The 19,415-nt window shown below is 42.8% G+C and overlaps 1 protein-coding gene and 1 long non-coding RNA gene across 2 annotated transcripts in view; both read left to right on the top strand.

The window, feature by feature from the left end:
- The first annotated feature begins 9,927 nt into the window (after window positions 1-9,927).
- LOC311102748 (connector enhancer of kinase suppressor of ras 3-like) overlaps window positions 9,928-19,415 on the top strand; it is a 72,069-nt gene continuing 62,581 nt past the window's right edge. Inside the window, exon 1 of the mRNA XM_084144135.1 lies at window positions 9,928-10,243. Within this exon, the coding sequence (XP_084000261.1) occupies window positions 10,183-10,243 (61 nt within the window). The 5' untranslated portion in view covers window positions 9,928-10,182. The remainder of the gene's footprint in view (window positions 10,244-19,415) is intronic.
- Window positions 11,334-14,666, top strand: LOC311102749. Its single transcript, XR_014610037.1, has 3 exons — window positions 11,334-14,111; window positions 14,198-14,217; window positions 14,441-14,666. It is a non-coding gene; the product is annotated as an uncharacterized lncRNA (long non-coding RNA).

Genomic DNA, 19,415 nt, shown 5'->3' with positions numbered 1-19,415 from the left:
CGCCTCTCCACGTGTACTGTTTACCTTTGAAGATCTTATTTTCTGCTTTGGTCATCGCTGCCGGTAGAGTGAAACGAAAGCGGTTGACATTGTTTGTGTGACAGCAGGTCAGAGCAGTGAACATAGGTGGCCTGTGCTGTGCAGGAGGAAGCACACGCTCCTATTTAAATCCTGTTCACAAACAGGAAGAGATGACAACTCTCTGCTTTTCTCCTCAGCTCAGTCCAACTCTCAGATTAGTTGTGTGCTCCGTGTGAATCGGGCGTTCCCTATATCCCCCCTCACCGTTCCTCATCCCCACCCTTTCTCCACCTCCTCACCCCCATCTCCCCCTTCACCTCCCTCAGCCACTACCATGGAGCCGAGGGGCCTGCTCTCTCCCCAGGCCTCCTCCAGCCAACAATCCCATAATTCAGTAATCTCATCTGGACCTCCCCTGAATTTCACGCTTCCCAAATCCTCTGGGTTTACCACATTCCCTTGGGAAGGAATGTGGAGCTGCAGACTCCCCCTTTCAATGCATTCAGACATATTTATGATGACTAGCAACACTAGAGGACATATGCTGTGCCATGGGAGAGATGAAATGGTGTAATAACTGTTAAGGCCCCATTTGTCAAACACACATCACTATCTGTGACATGTTGTCATCTTAACCTAAACATCATCAAGCATAAACTCTACTTTACATTCTGAAGTGAAGTATTATCCCCTTCTCTAGATCTTAACATCGTTTTGTTATACAGTAGTTAGTTATATTATTTTTTACTTAGCAACATAATACAGTACAAAAATGTTAGTTTATGGATGCCCTACTCACCCCAGACACCTTGTATAAAGAGTTCACTCTTCTTCAGCATCTCCTGATCTTCATCATATTCCTGTGATATTACAGAACTCACTCTCCTTGGCCTCCCTGGGAGATTCGTGCCTGTGTTTTCTCACACACTAATTGTTCCCATCATGTCTCAGCAAGTTATACTCCACAACACCCCCACAATGGCTTTGTTTACCATGGGTGTGTGATGTGCACAAATATAACTGGCATGCAGTGATGTGAGTGATTACTCTCTTGATCCACCTACTTATCACAGCCCAACTTAGCCTTGTTATTGTAAATTAATTATTCCTGTTTGCGGTGGGTGGGTGGGATGGGTGGTTTTGTGGTTTGGTGGGTGGCTGGGGTGGGGTTATTCAAAGGGTTCCATACATCAGGATTATTTCTCTGGTCCCTATTTTTTCATATTTTCTTTCTCTTTGCCCCTCCCTCACTTGTTAGTGCCCTAATCAAACAGAGAACTCCCTGCCAGGTAAGTTTAAAGATAGTTACAGTCAAACAGGTCAAAACACCAGACTAGGTCTGGATAACCTCTCAAATTCCTTCAAAATCCTGTCTCTTTTGCATTGTGTATCTCCTAGTCATAGACTGGAACCATTTCATGGTATGTTGTGCAGGTGATCAGAATAGTGTGTTTAAATCTATGTGATCCAGCCCTTCTTTCATTCCCTCTAACTTGAGGGAAGAGCATTGACACGCACCCTGCTTCTCTAGTCCCTGTTGTTCAGTTTAGCGGGCATAAAGAGCAGCAAGTTCAAACAGGGAGGAGGAGAAAAAGCAGAAGTAATAGTAGAGTAGTACTAATTGTGGTTTCTAGTATTTTATTGCCCGGCAGCAAAGTAATATGTGCTCAGGTGTAATTGAAGCTGAACTGTAATTGGCTGATGATTAAAGTGTAGCTTGTACCTTCCAACTGTGCAGAGGAGAGGGTTAGTAGAAGACTCTCCCTAGCAAGATGTTTTAGAGAGAGGGAGGGGTTTGAGGCAAACAAATTGGGTTTGTATCGGAAACCATCTGTTGCTTAGGCCTTATTGCCTCTCTGCTATTGGTTGCTCACTATAGCTACCTGTGGGAACAAAGACACTCATTCTGCTGTTGACTGAAAACACTGAAATACCACCCCATACTTTATTAATTACTGTATGGTACGACATTTTCACCCTATGGCAAATAGAGTGACATGAAGTTTGGGCTTTTCCATTCACAAACAGTCAGGAATTACACAATATAATACAGTTGTCTTTCTAAACTGTCACACCAAGCATAGTTTAACCTAACGTTGTCAGCTTTGGGTCTTCTTTCTGAACCTGAAATATACTGAACAAAAATATAAACGCAACATGTAAAGTGTTGGTCCCATGTTTCATGAGCTGAAATAAAAGATCCCGGAAATGTTCCATACGCACAAATGTTGTGCACAAATTTGTTTACATCCCTGTTAGCGAGCATTTCTTATTTGCCAAGATAATCCATCCACTTGACAGGTGTGGCATATCCAGAAGCTGATTAAACAGCATGATCATTACACAGATGCACCTTGTGCTGGGGACAATAAAAGGCCACTCTAAAATGTGCATTTTTGTCACACAACACAATGCATCAGATGTCTCAAGTTTTGAGGGAGCATGCAATTGGCATGCTGACTGCAGGAATGTCCACCAGAGCTGTTGCCAGATAATTGAACGTTAATTTCTCTACCATAAGCCACCTCCAACGTTGTTTTAGAGAATTTGGCAGTACATTCAACCAGCCTCACAACCGCAGACCACGTGTAACCACGTGTAACCAGGACCTTCACATCCAGCTTCTTCACTTGCGGGATCATCTGAGACAAGCCACCTGGACAGCTGATGAAACTATGGGTTTGCACAATCGAAGGATTTCTGCACAAACTCTCAGAAACCGTCTCAGGGAAGCTCATTTGCGTGCTCGTCGTCCTCACCAGGGTCTTGGCCTGACTGCAGGTCGGCGTTGTAACCGACTTCAGTGGGCAAATGCTCACCTTTGATGGCCACTGGCACTCTGGAGAAGTGTGCTCTTCACGGATGAATCACGGTTTCAACTGTACCGGGCAGATGTCGTCGTGTGGGCGAGCAGTTTAACATTGTGAACAGAGTGCCCCATGGTGGAGGTGGGGTTATGGTATGCACAGGCATAAGCTACAGACAACAAACACAATTGCATTTTATTGATGGCAATTTGCCATTCATCCGCCGCCATCACCTCCTGTTTCAGCATGATAATGCACGGCCCCATGTAGCAAGGATCTGTACACAATTCCTGGAAGCTGAAAATGTCCCAGTTCTTCCATGGCCTGCATACTCACCAGACATGTCACCCATTGAGCATGTTTGGACAGCCAAGAGGAGTGGGACAACATTCCACAATCAACAGCCTGGTCAACTCTATACGAAGGAGATGTGTCGCGCTGCATGAAGCAAATAGTGGTCACACCAGATACTGACTCCTTTTCAGATCCACACCCCTACCTTTCTTTTAATGTACACTATATATACAAAAGTATGTGGACACCCCTTCAAATTAGTGAATTCAGCTATTTTAGCCACACCCGTTGCTGACAGGTGTATAAAATCGAGCACACCGCCATGCAATCTCCATAGACATAATTGCCTCACTGAAGAGCTCAGTGACTTTCAACGTGGCACCGTCATAGGATGCCACCTTTCCAACAAGTCAGTTCGTCAAATTTCTGCCCTGCTAGAGCTGCCCCGGTCAACTGTAAGTGCTGTTATTGTGAAGTGGAAACGTCTAGGAGCAACAACGGCTCAGCCGCGAAGTGGTAGGCCACACAAGCTCACAGAACGGGACCGCCGAATGCTGAAGCAAGTAAAAATTGTCTGTCCTCGGTTGCAACACTCACTACCGAGTTCCAAACTACCTCTGGAAGCAAAGTCAGCACAATAACTATTAGTCTGGAGCTTGATGAAATGGGTTTCCATGGCAGCCGCACACAAGCCTATGATCACCAGCGTCGGCTGGAGTGGTGTAAAGCTTGCCGCCATTGGACTCTGGAGCAGAGGAAACTCGTTCTCTGGAGTGATGAATCACGCTTCACCAGCTGGCAGTCCGATGGACGAATCTGGGTTTGGCGGATGCCAGGAGAACACTACCTGCCCCAATGCATAGTGCCAACTGTAAAGTTTGGTGGAGGAGGTATAATGGTCTGGGGCTGTTTTTCATGGTTCGGGCTAGGCCCCTTACTTCCAGTGAAGGGAAATCTTAACGCTATTGTATACAATTACATTCTAGACGATTCTGTTCTTCCAACTTTGTGGCAATGACAATGCCCCTGTGTACAAAAAGAGGTCCATAGAGAAATGGTTTGTCGAGATTGGTGTGGAAGAACTTGACTGGCCTGCACAGAGCCCTGACCTCAACCCCATCGAACACCTTTGGGATGAATTGGAACGGCGACTGCGAGCCAGGCCTTATCGCCCAACATCAGTGCCCAACATCACTAATGCTCTTGTGGCTGAATGGAAGCAAGTCCCCGCAGCAATGTTGCAACATCTAGTGGAAAGCCTTCCCAGAAGAGTGGAGGCTGTTATAGCAGCAAAGGGGAGACCAACTCCATATTAATGCCCATGATTTTGGAATGAGATGTTCGACAACCAGGTGTCCACATACTTTTGTTCATGTAGTGTATCTGTGACCAACAGATGCATATCTGTATTCCCAGTCATGTGAAATCCATAGATTAGGGCCTAATGAATTTATTTCAATTGACTGATTTCCTTATATGAACTTTAACTCAGTAAAATATTTGAAATTGTTGCATGTTGCGTTTATATTTTTGTTCAGTGTACAATTATGCTACATTATAGCATTGGACATATTTCCTAATTGAATTAATGTCATTGTATATAAGCGATAAGCAGTTGTATCCTTTCTGGTGGCATCGATGTTCATTCTTTGTGAGTGTGTCACAGAGGGTTGTGGCACTGGCATGGCAGCCCACTCACTGTATGGTCGTACACTCCATCTTTCCTGGGAAACATATAAAAGGCAGAAGGCAGCCAACACCCAAAACATGAATAGAAAGCATTCAACCAATCCCAACAGGCACTATCTAATTATGGAAAGAAACAGAAATACTCCTTATGGCTACTTAAGTGTTTTGTTGTTAGACGGTTATGGGGATAGGTAGTGAGTAAGAGAACGTACGTTTGGGATAAGTCTAGACTCAAACAAGTGAATGGTTATTGTATCCATTCACACATCAGTTGATTCCCACATGAGCCTTTGTATGCACTTTGCCTTCAAGGTTTGTGTTATTACTCCCAGATCCAATCACAACTTTGCTATTATAAAAGTAGCTTTCCAATGTGGCAAGAAGTCCTCATTGTTATAATAAGCTAAGCATAGCCTGTAGTTGGCCAATGCAGACGTGAGTAGCTTATAATAGCCTGTAAATCTAATCTTATTTGTCACATACACGTGTTTAGCAGATGTTATTGCGGATGTAGCGAAATGCTTGTGCTTCTAGCTCCGACAGTGCAGTAATATCTAACAAGTAATATCTAACAATTTCACAACATATACCCAATACACACAAATCTAAGTACGGAATGGAATTTAAGAATATAAACAGTTGAAGTCGGAAGTTTACATACACCTTAGCCAAATACATTTCAACTCAGTTTTTCACAATTCCTGACATTTAATCCTAGTAAAATTCCCTGTCTTAGGTCAGTTAGGATCACCACTTTATTTTAAGAATGTGAAATGTCACAATAATAGTAGAGAGAATGATTTATTTCAGCTTTTATTTCTTTCATCACATTCCCAGTGGGTCAGAAGTTTACATACACTCAATTAGTATTTGGTAGCATTGCCTTTAAATTGTTTAACTTGGGTCAAACATTTCGGGTAGCCTTCCACAAGCTTCCCACAATAAGTTGGGTGAATTTTGGCCCATTCCTCCTGACAGAGCTGGTGTAACTGAGTCAGGTTTGTAGGCCTCCTTGCTCGCACACGCTTTTTCAGTTCTGCCCACACATTTTCTATAGGATTGAGGTCAGGGCTTTGTGATGGCCACTCCAATACCTTGACTTTGTTGTCCTTAAGCCATTTTGCCACAAATTTTGGAAGTATGCTTGGGGCCATTGTCCATTTGGAAGACCCATTTGCGACCAAGCTTTATCTTCCTGACTGATGTCTTGAGATGTTGCTTCAATATATCCACATAATTTTCCTTCCTCATGATGCCATCTATTTTGTGAAGTGCACCAGACCCTCCTGCAGCAAGCACCCCCACAGCATGATGCTGCCACCCCCATGCTTCACGGTTGGGATGGTGTTCTTCGGCTTGCAAGCAACCCCCTTTTTCCTCCAAACATAACGATGGTCATTATGGCCAAACAGTTCCATTTTTGTTTCATCAGACCAGAGGACATTTCTCCAAAAAGTACGATATTTGTCCCCTTGTGCAGTTGCAAACCGTAGTCTGGCTTTTTTATGGCAGTTTAGAGCAGTGGCTTCTTCCTTGCTGAGCGGCCTTTCAGGTTATGTCGATATAGGACACGTTTTACTGTGGATATAGATACTTTTGTACCTGTTTCCTCCAGCATGTTCACAAGGTCCTTTGCTGTTGTTCTGGGATTGATTTGCACTTTTCACACCAAAGTACGTTCTTCTCTAGGAGACAGAACGCGTCTCCTTCCTGAGCGGTATGACGCTGCATGGTCCCATGGAATTTATACTTGCGTACTATTGTTTGTACAGATGAAGGTGGTACCTTCAGGCGTTTGGAGATTGCTCCCAAGGATGACCAGACTTGTGGAGGTCTACAATTTTTTTTCTGAGGTCTTGGCTGATTTATTTTGATTTTCCCATGATGTCAAGCAAAGAGGCACTGAGTTTGAAGGTAGGCCTTGAAATACATCAACAGGTACACCTCCAATTGACTCAAATGATGTCAATTAGCCTATCAGAAGCTTCTAAAGCCATGACATCATTTCTGGCATTTCCAAGCTGTTTAAAGACACAGTCAACTTAGTGTATGTAAACATCTGACCCACTGGAATTGTGATACAGTTCTAAGTGAAATAATCTGTCAATTGTTTGAAAAATTACTTGTGTCATGCACAAAGTAGATGTCCTAACCGACTTGCCAAAACTATAGTTTGTTAACAAGAAACTTGTGGAGTGGTTGAAAAACAAGTTTTAATGACTCCAACCTAAGTCTATGTAAACTTCCAACTTCAACTGTATATGGACTAAGATCCAGTAGAATATTATAGAATACAGCATATACATATGAGATGAGTGGTGCAAGATATGTAAACATTATTAAAGTGACTAGTGTTCCATTTCTTAAAGTGGCCAGTGATTTCAATAGGCAGCAGCAGCCTCTAATGTGCTAGTGATGGCTATTTAACAGTCTGATGGCCTTGAGATAGAAACTGTTTTTCATTCTCTCGGTCCCAGCTTTGATGCACCTGTACTGACCTCGCCTTCTGGATGATAGTGGAGTGAACAGGCAGTGCTTGGGTGGTTGATGTCCTTGATGATCTTTTTGGCCTTCCTGTGACATCGGGTGCTGTAAATGTCCTGGAGGGCGGGTAGTTTGCCCCCGGTAATGCGTTCGGCAGACCGCACCACCCTCTGCAGAGCCCTGCGGTTGCGGGCGGTGCAGTTGCCGTACCAGGCGGTGATACAGCCCGACAGGATGCTCTCAATTGTGCATTTGTAAAGGTTGGTGAGGGTTTTAGGTGCCAAGCCAAATTTCTTCAGCCTCCTGAGGTTGAAGAGGCTTTGTTGCGCCTTCTTCACCACACTGTCTGCGTGGGTGGACCATTTCAGTTTGTCAGTGATGTGTACGTCAAGGAACTTGAAGCTTTCCACCTTCTCCACTGCGGTCCCGTCGATGTGGATAGGGGGGTGCACCCTCTGCTGTTTCCTGAAGTCAACGATCATCCCCTTTGTTTTGTTGACGTTGAGTGAGAGGTTATTTTCCTGGCACCACACTCCCAGAGCCCTCACCTCCTCCCTGTAGGCTGTTGCGTCATTGTTGGTAATCAAGCCTACTACTGTTGTGTCGTCTGCAAACTTGATGATTGAGTTGGAGGCGTGCTTGCCCAACGCAGTCATGGGGGAACAGGGAGTACAGGAGGGGGCTGAGCACGCACCCTTGTGGGGCCCCAGTGTTGAGGATCAGCGAAGTGGAGATGTTTTTTTCCAGTTGCACAGGGCGGGGTTCAGACCCAGGGCCTCGAGCTTAATGATGCAGAGTAGTAGCTCACCAACAGAGCGCAGCCGTGAGTCGCAACCAATGATAGGCCTGATAAGAATGAATCTGATCAAAGTGTAGGCACAACCTAAAAAAAAGGCATTGTTGGTTAAGGGCTTGTAAGTAAGCATTTCACTGTAAGGTCTACACCTGTCATATTAGGCGCATGTGACAAATAACATTTGATTTGATGTATAATGTTTTCAGGGATACAGCTAATTCAACCTAGCTTCCTTTTCCGCTGAAAACCGATGTGGGAACTCCACTCAGGCGTTTTCTATTAGCCTGCTAGTTAGGTTAAAGTGTTGGCTACAAAGGCTCCATTTACACAGGCAACCTAACCTATTTCTTTCCACTAATTGGTCTTTAGACCAATCACATCAGATCTTTTCACATCAGATATTTTCAGAGTTGATCTGACTGGTCAAAAGACCAATTCGTGAAAGAAATAACAAAATTGGGATGCATCCAAAAAGTTATGTGGTGTGATGAAACAGTTTATAATATTTATCTTGTTAAAAAATATATAGGCTACATCACCCATAATATATGAATCTGCAGAGACAGAAACACACTGTAAAGAAAATTCAAGAACGTTATTATTTCTAATGTATTATAGCATAGGACTGCTACTGTCTGTGGGCTTGTTCAACATTGCAGGCGACTGCCAACTTACTGATCTACAAATCACCTTGCACCATAAATAACTACTCATTATTATTTGATATCTATGTCTCGAACATGGCCCTTGCCAACATTAGGCTGGGGCGAAACGTGAGCTAGCTAGCTTGCGAGTTAGCGAAACTGTGTTCTAGCTAGATAGCTACAGGGCCCTCCTGTAGCTCCGTTGGTAGAGCATGGCGCTTGCAACGCCAGGGTTGTGGGTTCGTTTCCCACGGGGAGCCAGTATGAAAAATGTATGCACTCACTAACTGTAAGTCGCTCTGGATAAGAGCGTCTGCTAAATGACTAAAATGTAAATAGTTAGCTAGCACATGGGGCGAAACGTGAGCTAGCTAGCTTGCGAGTTAGCGAAACTGTGTTCTAGCTTGATAGCTACAGGGCAGCTCCGTTGGTAGAGCATGGCGCTTGCAACGCCAGGGTTGTGGGTTCGTTTCGCACGGGGGGCCAGTATGAAAAATGTATGCACTCACTAACTGTAAGTCGCTCTGGATAAGAGCGTCTGCTAAATGACTAAAATGTAAATAGTTAGCTAGCACACGGTGTCGCCCCCGCATGCTGTGTACCGGAGAACACCGTGCCCGACAGACGGGGGCGAAGGACACCGTCTACGGGTCGACCCCGCCACAACAGCAGACGGGAGGCTAGGGCGACACAACGTGTGCTAGCTAACTAGCTTGCTAGTGTCGCTCCCGCCTGCTGTGTACCGGAGAAAACAGTGCCCGACAGGCGGAGCGAAGGCCACCGTCAGCTTACCGCTAGCACAGACATGAGACACCTTATGCTTGCTAATTACCCGAGTCCTCCTTAGGACTAGCTGGCTAAGCTAGCACAGTGTCCTGCACTCCCGCCTGCCAAACTGCCATCTTTAACAGAACTGCAGGAAAACAGTACCCAACAAGTTGGTGCGAAGGACACTGTATACGGTTAGCAAGCTTCTGTTGTCACCTCTTCTGTGAGGTTTAGCTATCACCGGCTGGCATCCAACATTATTGTGCATTAACGCCACCTACTGTTCTGGAGCGCCCCCGCCTGTCCTGCAGGAACGTCCCGAATTGCTGTTGCTGGCCACAATTGCACCCTTCTCACATGATTTGTGACGGTGTTGATTGCTCCGCCCCGTTCGGTAGTTTTAGCTGAGCAGAAACTGTGCAACTTGATCTCAAGCCCAGTGAAAAACCATGGTGGGGGGTTTCACTCCTGCATCCAACCATGCGTTTGAAAGAGTTCCCAGTCACTGAGTGCGCGGAGAATACGAGCTAGAGTATCACAGAGAGACAGCTGCTATACAGAGAAGATCAAGACGCAATGGGAGTTTTATAATATATTAATAAAGTGACAATCGTAGGCTACCGAAAGCAGTGTTTTATAGTGTCGTTTTCTAATTGTTGTTTTAGTTTGTTTGTTTGAGATGCAAGCAATGGATCCAATAACGAAGTGGACACCAAAGCAAGTTGTCGACTGGATGAAAGGTATGTTTGGATCACTTTCACAACAATTGTCCATGTTAACCCCTATATGAAACTTGAGAAACTAGTACTCAATACGCCGATCCCAGCAACGTGCTTTTTGTTTATTTAGAGTTTCGTTGAAACTGCGCCTATGTGTAGCCGCCGCCGCAAACTGTCGTCCCTGTTAACTTGTTGCACATAGAACAAAGGGAATAATATGCATATTATATATAGATATTCTTATAGTAAATTACTAATGTTTTGAAGTTTGATTCAAAAGATATTACAAGTAACAGCTGTGTGATCTTTGACAGACACTCAGAATGATTGTGACACACGTGCAACAATGTTTCCAGCCAAATTGCAACATTGTTGCATTGTTTGAGAAGCGCGCAGTATTACCACTTGCACTGTTCTTTGAGAAGTCCACTTCAGACCGCGATACATTTTGGCATCTGACTGGCAATAAGAGTAATAACCAAAAACAGTGCAGTCATTTGTAGATTAACAACTTAGTAAGCACTTTTTTTTTTTTAGAGGCACAATTGAGTTGAAGATTAATAAACTGAATGAATTTGATCATAATTGTCTCCATCTCTATCAGCTAGTTATCTGACAAAATGATTGTAACACTGGACTCAACTCAAAACTATTTTCCTGTGATATCTGGGTTAAACAAACAGCACAGCTAGCACAATGCTGTATTGGAACACCTAGCTCTCGAAAATCCTTCTCCATATGTAGTTTTCAGCCCTTACATTCGCCCACTGTTGGCTCCACGTAAACTACAATTCAGACGCTGTGTTTTAACGTTTAGAAACGTCAGTAGTCATCACTTTAAAACCGGTTTTCGAAACATGCTGATTTGCCCCTCATATTTAATATCAGCAAGAAATAATCTTTAAAATAAAAAATATACACTTACTGTAGCAGTTTTGCACAGATCCACAAGCTGTGTGTGCATCCAGTTGTCAAACTACACTTCCTCCCAAGTTAGGTTTACACACAGGTGTTCTTGGCAAGCTAGATAGCTAATTACCACAGGTGGCATCCTACGTCTTCTGTCTGTCTTCCATGAACAAGGGATATAACATGCAGATGTGGCTACGTGGGAACACTAACCCTAATAAAGGTGTCGTAATTTAACTTTTTAATATATATATATATATATATGAAAGTTAAGTTCTTTGTGTTTCCAAAATCTTACCTCAAGCAATGCGTTTTAACGTTCAGAGGAGCGTCGGGGATCTTAACAAAACCCACCTTCCCAGAAGATACTATCATCAATAGGCGCTAAAGCAGTTAGCATCTATAAATGGGGTATGGAACACCCAGCAGGTTCTTGCTCTGACACTTCAACCTAGAATGCTGGTTATGGAAATGTATGACATCACCAAAGTACTATTTTCTTTGAACTACCTGAACCCTGTCACAACGTTGGCATGTAAAGTGACTGTCTGCTACTGGTAATGAAGTATCAACAGTCACAGATACACAGCTACAGTCCACTTTTGCTTCAAGAGATGTCATGTGAAGTATATGAAACATTTTAGGAGGATAGAAGTGCCTCTTGTGCTCCCCCTTATCAAAAATCTGAAGGATCAAAAGGTGTTTCAACTTCCAAGTACATTATGTCAACATGACCCAAGGCCATCTGCCAGTGAATTATCTCAACCTGGTCTCAGAGCATTTCGTATTATTATGTACGTAAATCTGAAAACTCCTTTAGTATGATATGTTACGTTTCATATGGTATGTATTGATTTGTGGCTGTCCATCACCCATTTCGTATGATATGTTACGAATTTGCAAAACGTATGATATGTTACGAATTCTAGCTAGGTGGCTAACGTTAGCTAGCGCGTTAACATTAGCTAGGCTAGCGGTTAGGGTTAAGTTTAGGAGTTGGGTTAGCTAAAAGGGTTAAGCTTAGGGTTAGGTGAAGGGTTTGTCTTTGTATTTATTAGGGATCCCCATTAGCTGCTGCCAAGGCAGCAGCTACTCTTCCTGGGTCCAAACATATTAAAGCACTTACATTACATATAAAACAAAATATTAAACAGTACATCATATGACATTATTACACCACTACCTGTCGACAATATAAAAGGTTTAATACCACCATACAACAATATCCCAATGTGTTCGTATGCATGTGTCTATACCCTTGTGTGTGTCTCTTCACAGTCCCCGTTGTTCCATAAGGTGTATTTTTACCCGTTTTTAAAATCTGATTCTACTGCTTGCATCAGTTACCTGATGTGGAACAGAGTTCCGTGTAGTCATGGCTCTATGCAGTACTTTGTGCCTCCCGTAGTCTGTTCTGGACTTGGGGACTGTGAAGAGACCTCTGGTGGCATGTCTTGTGGGGTATGCGTGGGTTTCCGAGCTGTGTGATAGTAGTTTAAACAGACAGCTTGGTACATTCAGCTTGTCAACACCTCTTACAAAAACAAGCAGTGATGAAGTCAATCTCTCTTCCACTCTGAGCCAGGAGAGACTGACATGCATGTCATTAATGTTAGCTCTCCGTGTACTTTTAAGGGCCAGCCATGCTTCCCTGTTCTGAGCCATCTGCAATTTTCCCAAGTCCCTCTTTGTGGCACCTGACCACACTACTGAACAGTAGTCTAGGTGCGACAAAACTAGGGCCTGTAGGACCTGCCTTGTTGATAGTGTTGTTAAGAAGGCAGAGCAGCACTTAATTATGGACATACTTCTCCCCATTTTAGCTACTGTTGTATCAGTATGCTTTGACCATGACAGTTTACAATCCAGGGTTACTCCAAGCAGTTTAGTCTCCTCAACTTGTCAATTTCCACATTATTCATTACGAGATGTAGTTGAGGTTTAGGGTTTAGTGAATGATTTGACCCAAATACAATGCTTTTAGTTTTGGAAATATTCAGGACTAACTTATTCCTTGCCACCCATTCCGAAACTAACTGCAACTCTTGGTTAAGTGTTGCAGTTATTTCAGTTGCTGTAGTAGCTGACATGTATAGTGTTGAGTCATCCGCATACATAGACACACTGGCTTTACTCAAAGCCAGTAGCATGTCGTTAGTAAAGATGGAAAAAAGCAAGGGGCTTAGACAGCTGCCCTGGGGAATTCCTGATTCTACCTGGATTATGTTTGAGAGGCTTCCATTAAAGAACACCCTCTTTTCTGTTAAACAAGTAACTCTTTATCCACATTAGCTAAAAGGGTTAGGGTTATGTGGAAGGGTTAGCTAACATGCTAAGTAGTTGCAAAGTAGCTAAAAAGTAGTAAGTAGTTGAAAAGTTGCTCAAATGCTAATGTTGTCCGTGATGAGATTTGAACTCATAACCTTTGGATTGCTAGATGTTCGCGTTATACGCCCAACCAACCACACTCCTTTCCTTTTTGCCTTAAGTAACCTTCTGTCCTATGTAACCATACCAAACATAGCATAAATGGTGTGTGTTGGAGTTACGTACAGAATAATAATACGAAATGCTCTGAGACCAGGTTGAGTATCTGTATGTCAAGAGAAAATTAACATCTGATATATCCTCAAAGATCTTTGAAGAACCTTAGGGTTCATGGCACTGAAAATGGCCCCCAAAAGGTTATTCCAAGAACCCCATAGGAGGTGGGGTTCATCAAGGAACCTCTTAGTTGGTGGGGGTTCTTCCAGGAACCTAACTGCCCAACTGAATCATTTGGATTTGAATTTGAAAAGACAGCAGGTACATGCACTTAACTGACAAATGTAAAGATCTCCTCAATTTAAGGTAAGGTTTGTCCCTTGTATGATCTACATTGATATTGTTTTATGATGATACCATCTATCTTTTCATATTTGTGCAAATCTTTCTAAAACAGAAAATGGACACAATTCAATGGATATCAATCAACAAAGAGGTAAGAATATGTAGGTTATAAGAATATGTTGAAGGCTAGCTGTATTGGGTGCAGATGACTGAACTGCTCACTTTTTGTGTCTGCAGGTATACAGAGGTATACAAAGGTATGTCAATTGGTATTGGTATGTTATGCAGATCAGATTTACCATCCTCCTCCCTTACCTCTTCAATGAATATCCCATAGGCCTCTACATTATGGACATGATATGTGTATGAAAACCATTATCAAAACAGTTTTTTACATTCACCACAAAAACCAAGGTATGAATACTGTCATGTGCATGTTTTGTTAATCATCTGTATAATTAAATTTTTTGGGATTCACAGACTTCACCCTCCCTAAACCTCTGATGAATATAACAGGAAACCTGTTCGATCACCATGCACTGCAAAATCATTCTGGCTATGGATACGGAGAACATCAATACATTAACATCAGCACGCCAGAGGATATACCCATTGGACTTGGGGCTCTGCTGGGAGTTTACCTCATATTTTGATTTTGTTATTCTGCTTTGCCACTAAAATAATAATAAACACTGAGAACTAAAATATTGTGTTATTGTTGTTATTGTTATATGTATTAATAATAATAACAGGGGAAGGGTGTAGTTCAAAAAATTTACCCAAAAGGTTATTTTAAAAGGTTCTTCGAGGATCCATTAAAAGGGGTTATTCTAAGAACATAGGGGTTCCCCCACAGTTTCAATTTGAAGAACCCCTAAAGGATACTCCAGGAACATTTTCTATTTAGAGTGTAGGGCTTTGATTTTTTTCAGAGTAAAGTTATTTGATAGTTCCTACTTCTTTCATTGCCCTGAACTGAAAATCCACAGCCGCCCACTCTTCAGTAGTTGCTGAATGAAGCAAACCTGGTGTGTAGGCCTCCTAGTGTTCCTGTTCAGTGCCAGTGTGTAGATGTGCTAAAGGGATTGTGGGGGGTTACTCTGTGCGCCAAGGGAATATAGCCAGTTCAGTGGATGGAGGGCAGATTAGCGCAGTAGACAGGCCCTGCTCGTTGGTCTTCTCCCTGGCTATCTGACTCAGCAGTTATCCACTGGAGGGTCTTACCACTGGATTTTTAGAGGGCTCTGTTCAGTGGACAGCCAATGAACAGCCGCTGTGCCTAAAATGACAACAGGCTGTTTGTACCTAACATGCGGTATAAACTTAGCAAACACCAGTAATGCCTGTGCTAATCGCCCTAAGGTTGTTTTCTTCAGAGGGATCATGGTTACTTTAGTGTGTTTTGGGTCAACAGACGTTTGTTGACTTCATTGTTTGAAGCTGATTAGTAGTGGTCCATGAATGTATATTGTGACTGAAAGGCTAATTACATTTCTCAATTTAACATTGCTTTTGACTGGATGTCCTGCGGCACCATTCTCACCAGATCATCAAGCTGTCTGTAGTAGGCTATCATTAAAAGGATTAAAGGATTACATTTTATTTTTATCGGCAATTGCACACAAGGTCCAACTGAAACTTGACTTCCTCTTTTAACCATCTCATATAGCGCAAACTAATAAAGCAACACCTCACGGCACAACGCCTTTCCCTCATGTGACCTACTTTTTGTGTGTATGTACTGACATGTATGTGTAACTGATAGATGTAAACGCACACTACATATTAATGAATGTAAATAATTTGTTGTTGTGTCAGACCCCAGTATTACTAGCTGTCGCCGTTGGCATCGGCTAATGGGGATCCTAATCAAATCAAACCCCTCTGAATTGGAGAGGTGAGGGGGCTGCTGTTGTGGAGGGTTAACTGCCTTGCTCATGACAGATTTTTCAACTTGTCGGTTCAGGGATTCAAACTGGCAACTTTTCGGTTACTGGCCCAAAGCTCTAACCACTAGGCCACCTGCCGCCATTCACCATACTACCTTATGCACTAATATTGTGAAATTCACTTTATAAAGTTTGAATTTAAATTACAATTTTCCTTTGCAATTGTACCCAACAGACACAAGCGCACAGAAACATGTAGGACCACACCAGGTTTAGAAGTTGATGGCAGACTCATTTTCCATATATAGTCTTGAATCCATGACTAATACCCAGACTGAGGAGAGCTAGTACTATTCTGAGAATGTTTAGTTCAAAATTCAGCTGAGTAGCTTCACACTTTCAACTCACTTAATTTTTTTCTCCCTACTTGTCCTCCTACTTACTTGGGAAAGTCTGCCAAGTTTGCTCAGGCATTCCAAATATGCAAATTTACACAACTACTGTTCAAGTTGGTGAGTAAGAAGAGGCATTCATAGTAATGTGAGTTTTGCCACAAACTGTCTGCTGACTAATTTTAAGATGAATATCAGCAGTATAGTGTTACAGTAACGGTATGTTCCAAGGTTTTCAATATTTGACAACTAAATACTCCAATCACAACTGCTCTTGCATGCAGACTGTTGTAATTGGTGTGAGAAATGTAGCGACAGGTTTAATTTTAAGCAATGGGCCACGATTAGCAAGTGGATGATCTAGTGGCCTAAATATGTCCCAATGAGGTAACAGGATGGAAGTGTAAAAAGGAAAGAGTGTGCATTGACATGCCCAATTTGGTGAATAGCATGTGTGGACAGGATTGTGCATACAGTAAGAGTCGCGAGAAGATGTTTGGGGGTGGGGGGTGCTGCAATTATTATTATTTTAAAAAATTCAGGGCTATGTATGCTGTGCACTCTCATGCTCATTGCCCAGTGGTGTTGCTTCTGAAGCATGTCCGAGGCCATCTCATGATCCTTATCAGGCAATAATGGGGTCGCAGCACAGAGTTTACCCTTATTAAGCCTTGCGCCTCTCTCTACTACACATGAGAATGCCCTTCTCTCTCCTCCGTACGCTGGTACATGTTTGAACAGTCCTCACAATGAAGGCTTTATTAATCCCCTATGATAACCTGCATCGACTGTGTGTACAACCAGCAGAGAGGCAGGTGTTTATGTCATCTGAACTGGGCTTAGCACCACAGGACTCCCCTCCACCCTACCAGTGTCCTGTTCATAGAAGTAAAGAGGCATGTTTTTCCATGGAAATCATTAAGTTAAAACCGTGTCCTTTGTCACTAACCAATTTCCAGTCATCCTGTCATTCTCTCTTTAGAGCTGACCTATTGATCTAGAGATATCTGTGTGACTTCCTAGTGAGAAGGGTTTTAGACTTCAGGGAAGCTGTGTAAGAGGATTTTCCCCGGGGGACAGGGACCTGAAAGTGACGACGGTGGTTTTGCCCTGCCTGTCCCGTTTCTCACAGGCCCATGTGTTAACCTGATTGGTAAGAGCTCACCATATGAGGACTTCTCAATAAGTAATCAATAGTTAATATTTCTCCATTGTGCAACAGTATTGGATTGAGTGAGTTGGTGGTTAGGCCAATAATTTAATGATTATTAGAATGTACACGATATTGTCTGAGGTTCATAAAGGGTTGCAAACTGTAAAACAGAATCCGTTGACATTTGCATGAACCACCAACGTTCATTTTATGATACTCTGGAAACTGGGCAGCGGCAGTTTGCTTTTCATATGGATCGCAAATCTCCCAGATCATCTGAGCTTAGCAGCGCTGCTAGAGGTTTGGCCCCAGTCTGCCCTGAAGAGTATTGGCCTCTGAAACACACAGAGCTTAACACTGTGGGACTGGAAATAACCGCATCCTGAGGTGGCACTGCACAGGACACACACTGGTCACTGCAGCCATAGTGGCTGACTGCCCATGCAGAGAGCTGTGTGTGCACGCTTTAGAGGGAGAGATGGTGTACCTCAACTTCGGAATCATTTGAGTGATATTCCTGGACTAAACATAGTATTGTAAACATAACCGAAATGGTTGGTATTTATTTTGACCTCAGCATAGAACGTCTGTTAATTATGTGTTTGTGTATACACCAGTGACAAATAGGCCTGTTGTTAGATAAGGGCAGGAAGTGCACACTACGGTGGTGTTGATAGTATTATGGAGTCAGCCACTGGATATGATAGGAATGTGTTGGGCTGGCTTTCTGCTACTGAACCAAACTACTGGCTCAGTGAATCCGCAGTGAAAACACGCATGAATGTCCTTTTATGCACTTGCCCTACCAGTTGCTTCTAGAGGATTTACATGCCTGAGCCAGAATGACTGCTCAGCCTCTCTCGGTAAAGAACTCACTGCACATACACATACAAGTCCAAGTCCTCTCACGCCTCCTCATACATTGTTCGCTCATTTATCCTAGGCGCTCTCATGCTACAACAAAATTAACGTATGTTGTACCGGGTATTGAGCAATATTTTGTGGTTCTCAAGAAGTCCTAAATGGTCATATACATACTGTATGAAATGTGAGACCGCATGTAAAGAACATGTCTAGGCAAGTCTACATTCTACCAACCACAGGCAATCCCAAGAGATTGCATTCCTCAGGTTGGCTATCCCATTGTTGACATTAACACATGTAATGTCTAGGGCTGACCCCGTTTAGTCGACTGGTCGATTGTTTGGTCGATAGGCTGTTAGTCGACCAAGATTTCTTTAGTCAAGCAGTAGCATATATATATATATATATATATATATATATATATATATATATATATATATATATATATATATATATATATATATATATATATATATATATATATATATATATATACTGTATATCATGGTGTACAAGACCTGTCTGAGTGGACTAATCCATTGTGAAGGCCGTGGGGATGGCACAGTCCATCACTCTAAGACGTGCTACTGAAATTGGATATGGTAATATTACATAAGAACGATGGTGCAACACTAATCAAATTTATATTATATTATAACAAATGCACTTTCTTCCGCGTTGGATAGTGGTCGCTGTCCGCGGTTCAGAAATGCATCGGTGCGCTGTTGAATTGGCACCTTTTCCTAGGCCATGTTGCTATGTGCATAATAGCAAGGTTAACCAGCATATTGGTGTTGAGAAGAATGTGGCGGAGGCAGCAGTAGAATGAGGAGACGAGAAAACAGCCCTTGCCTTATTGTCTAAGAAAAGTGAGGAGAGAGGAAACCCCAACTTAATTAGGTCTATAATCAATAGCCTAACTGTTAAATGTGCCTGGCTTTATAAATCATCCATATATATTTACAGAAATAAGACAGATCCTGCTTCTGTTGCCTGTTTGAGTGTTTGTTTAATAGCCTACTGATTCCTTGAGCACCAAGCCTCGCGCAACGACATGTCAAGTAAACAATTTCACAAATTCAGCTGTTTTAATTTTTTGCTTTGCTGTAATAAAGGCGTTACACTCCCCCCCCCCCCCCCCCCCCATTATAACAGCC

This window comes from Coregonus lavaretus (genome assembly GCF_964263955.1).
Source record: "Coregonus lavaretus genome assembly, chromosome: 27".
Classification (NCBI taxonomy): domain Eukaryota; kingdom Metazoa; phylum Chordata; class Actinopteri; order Salmoniformes; family Salmonidae; genus Coregonus; species Coregonus lavaretus.
This window is presented reverse-complemented; position numbering and strand designations above follow the sequence as displayed.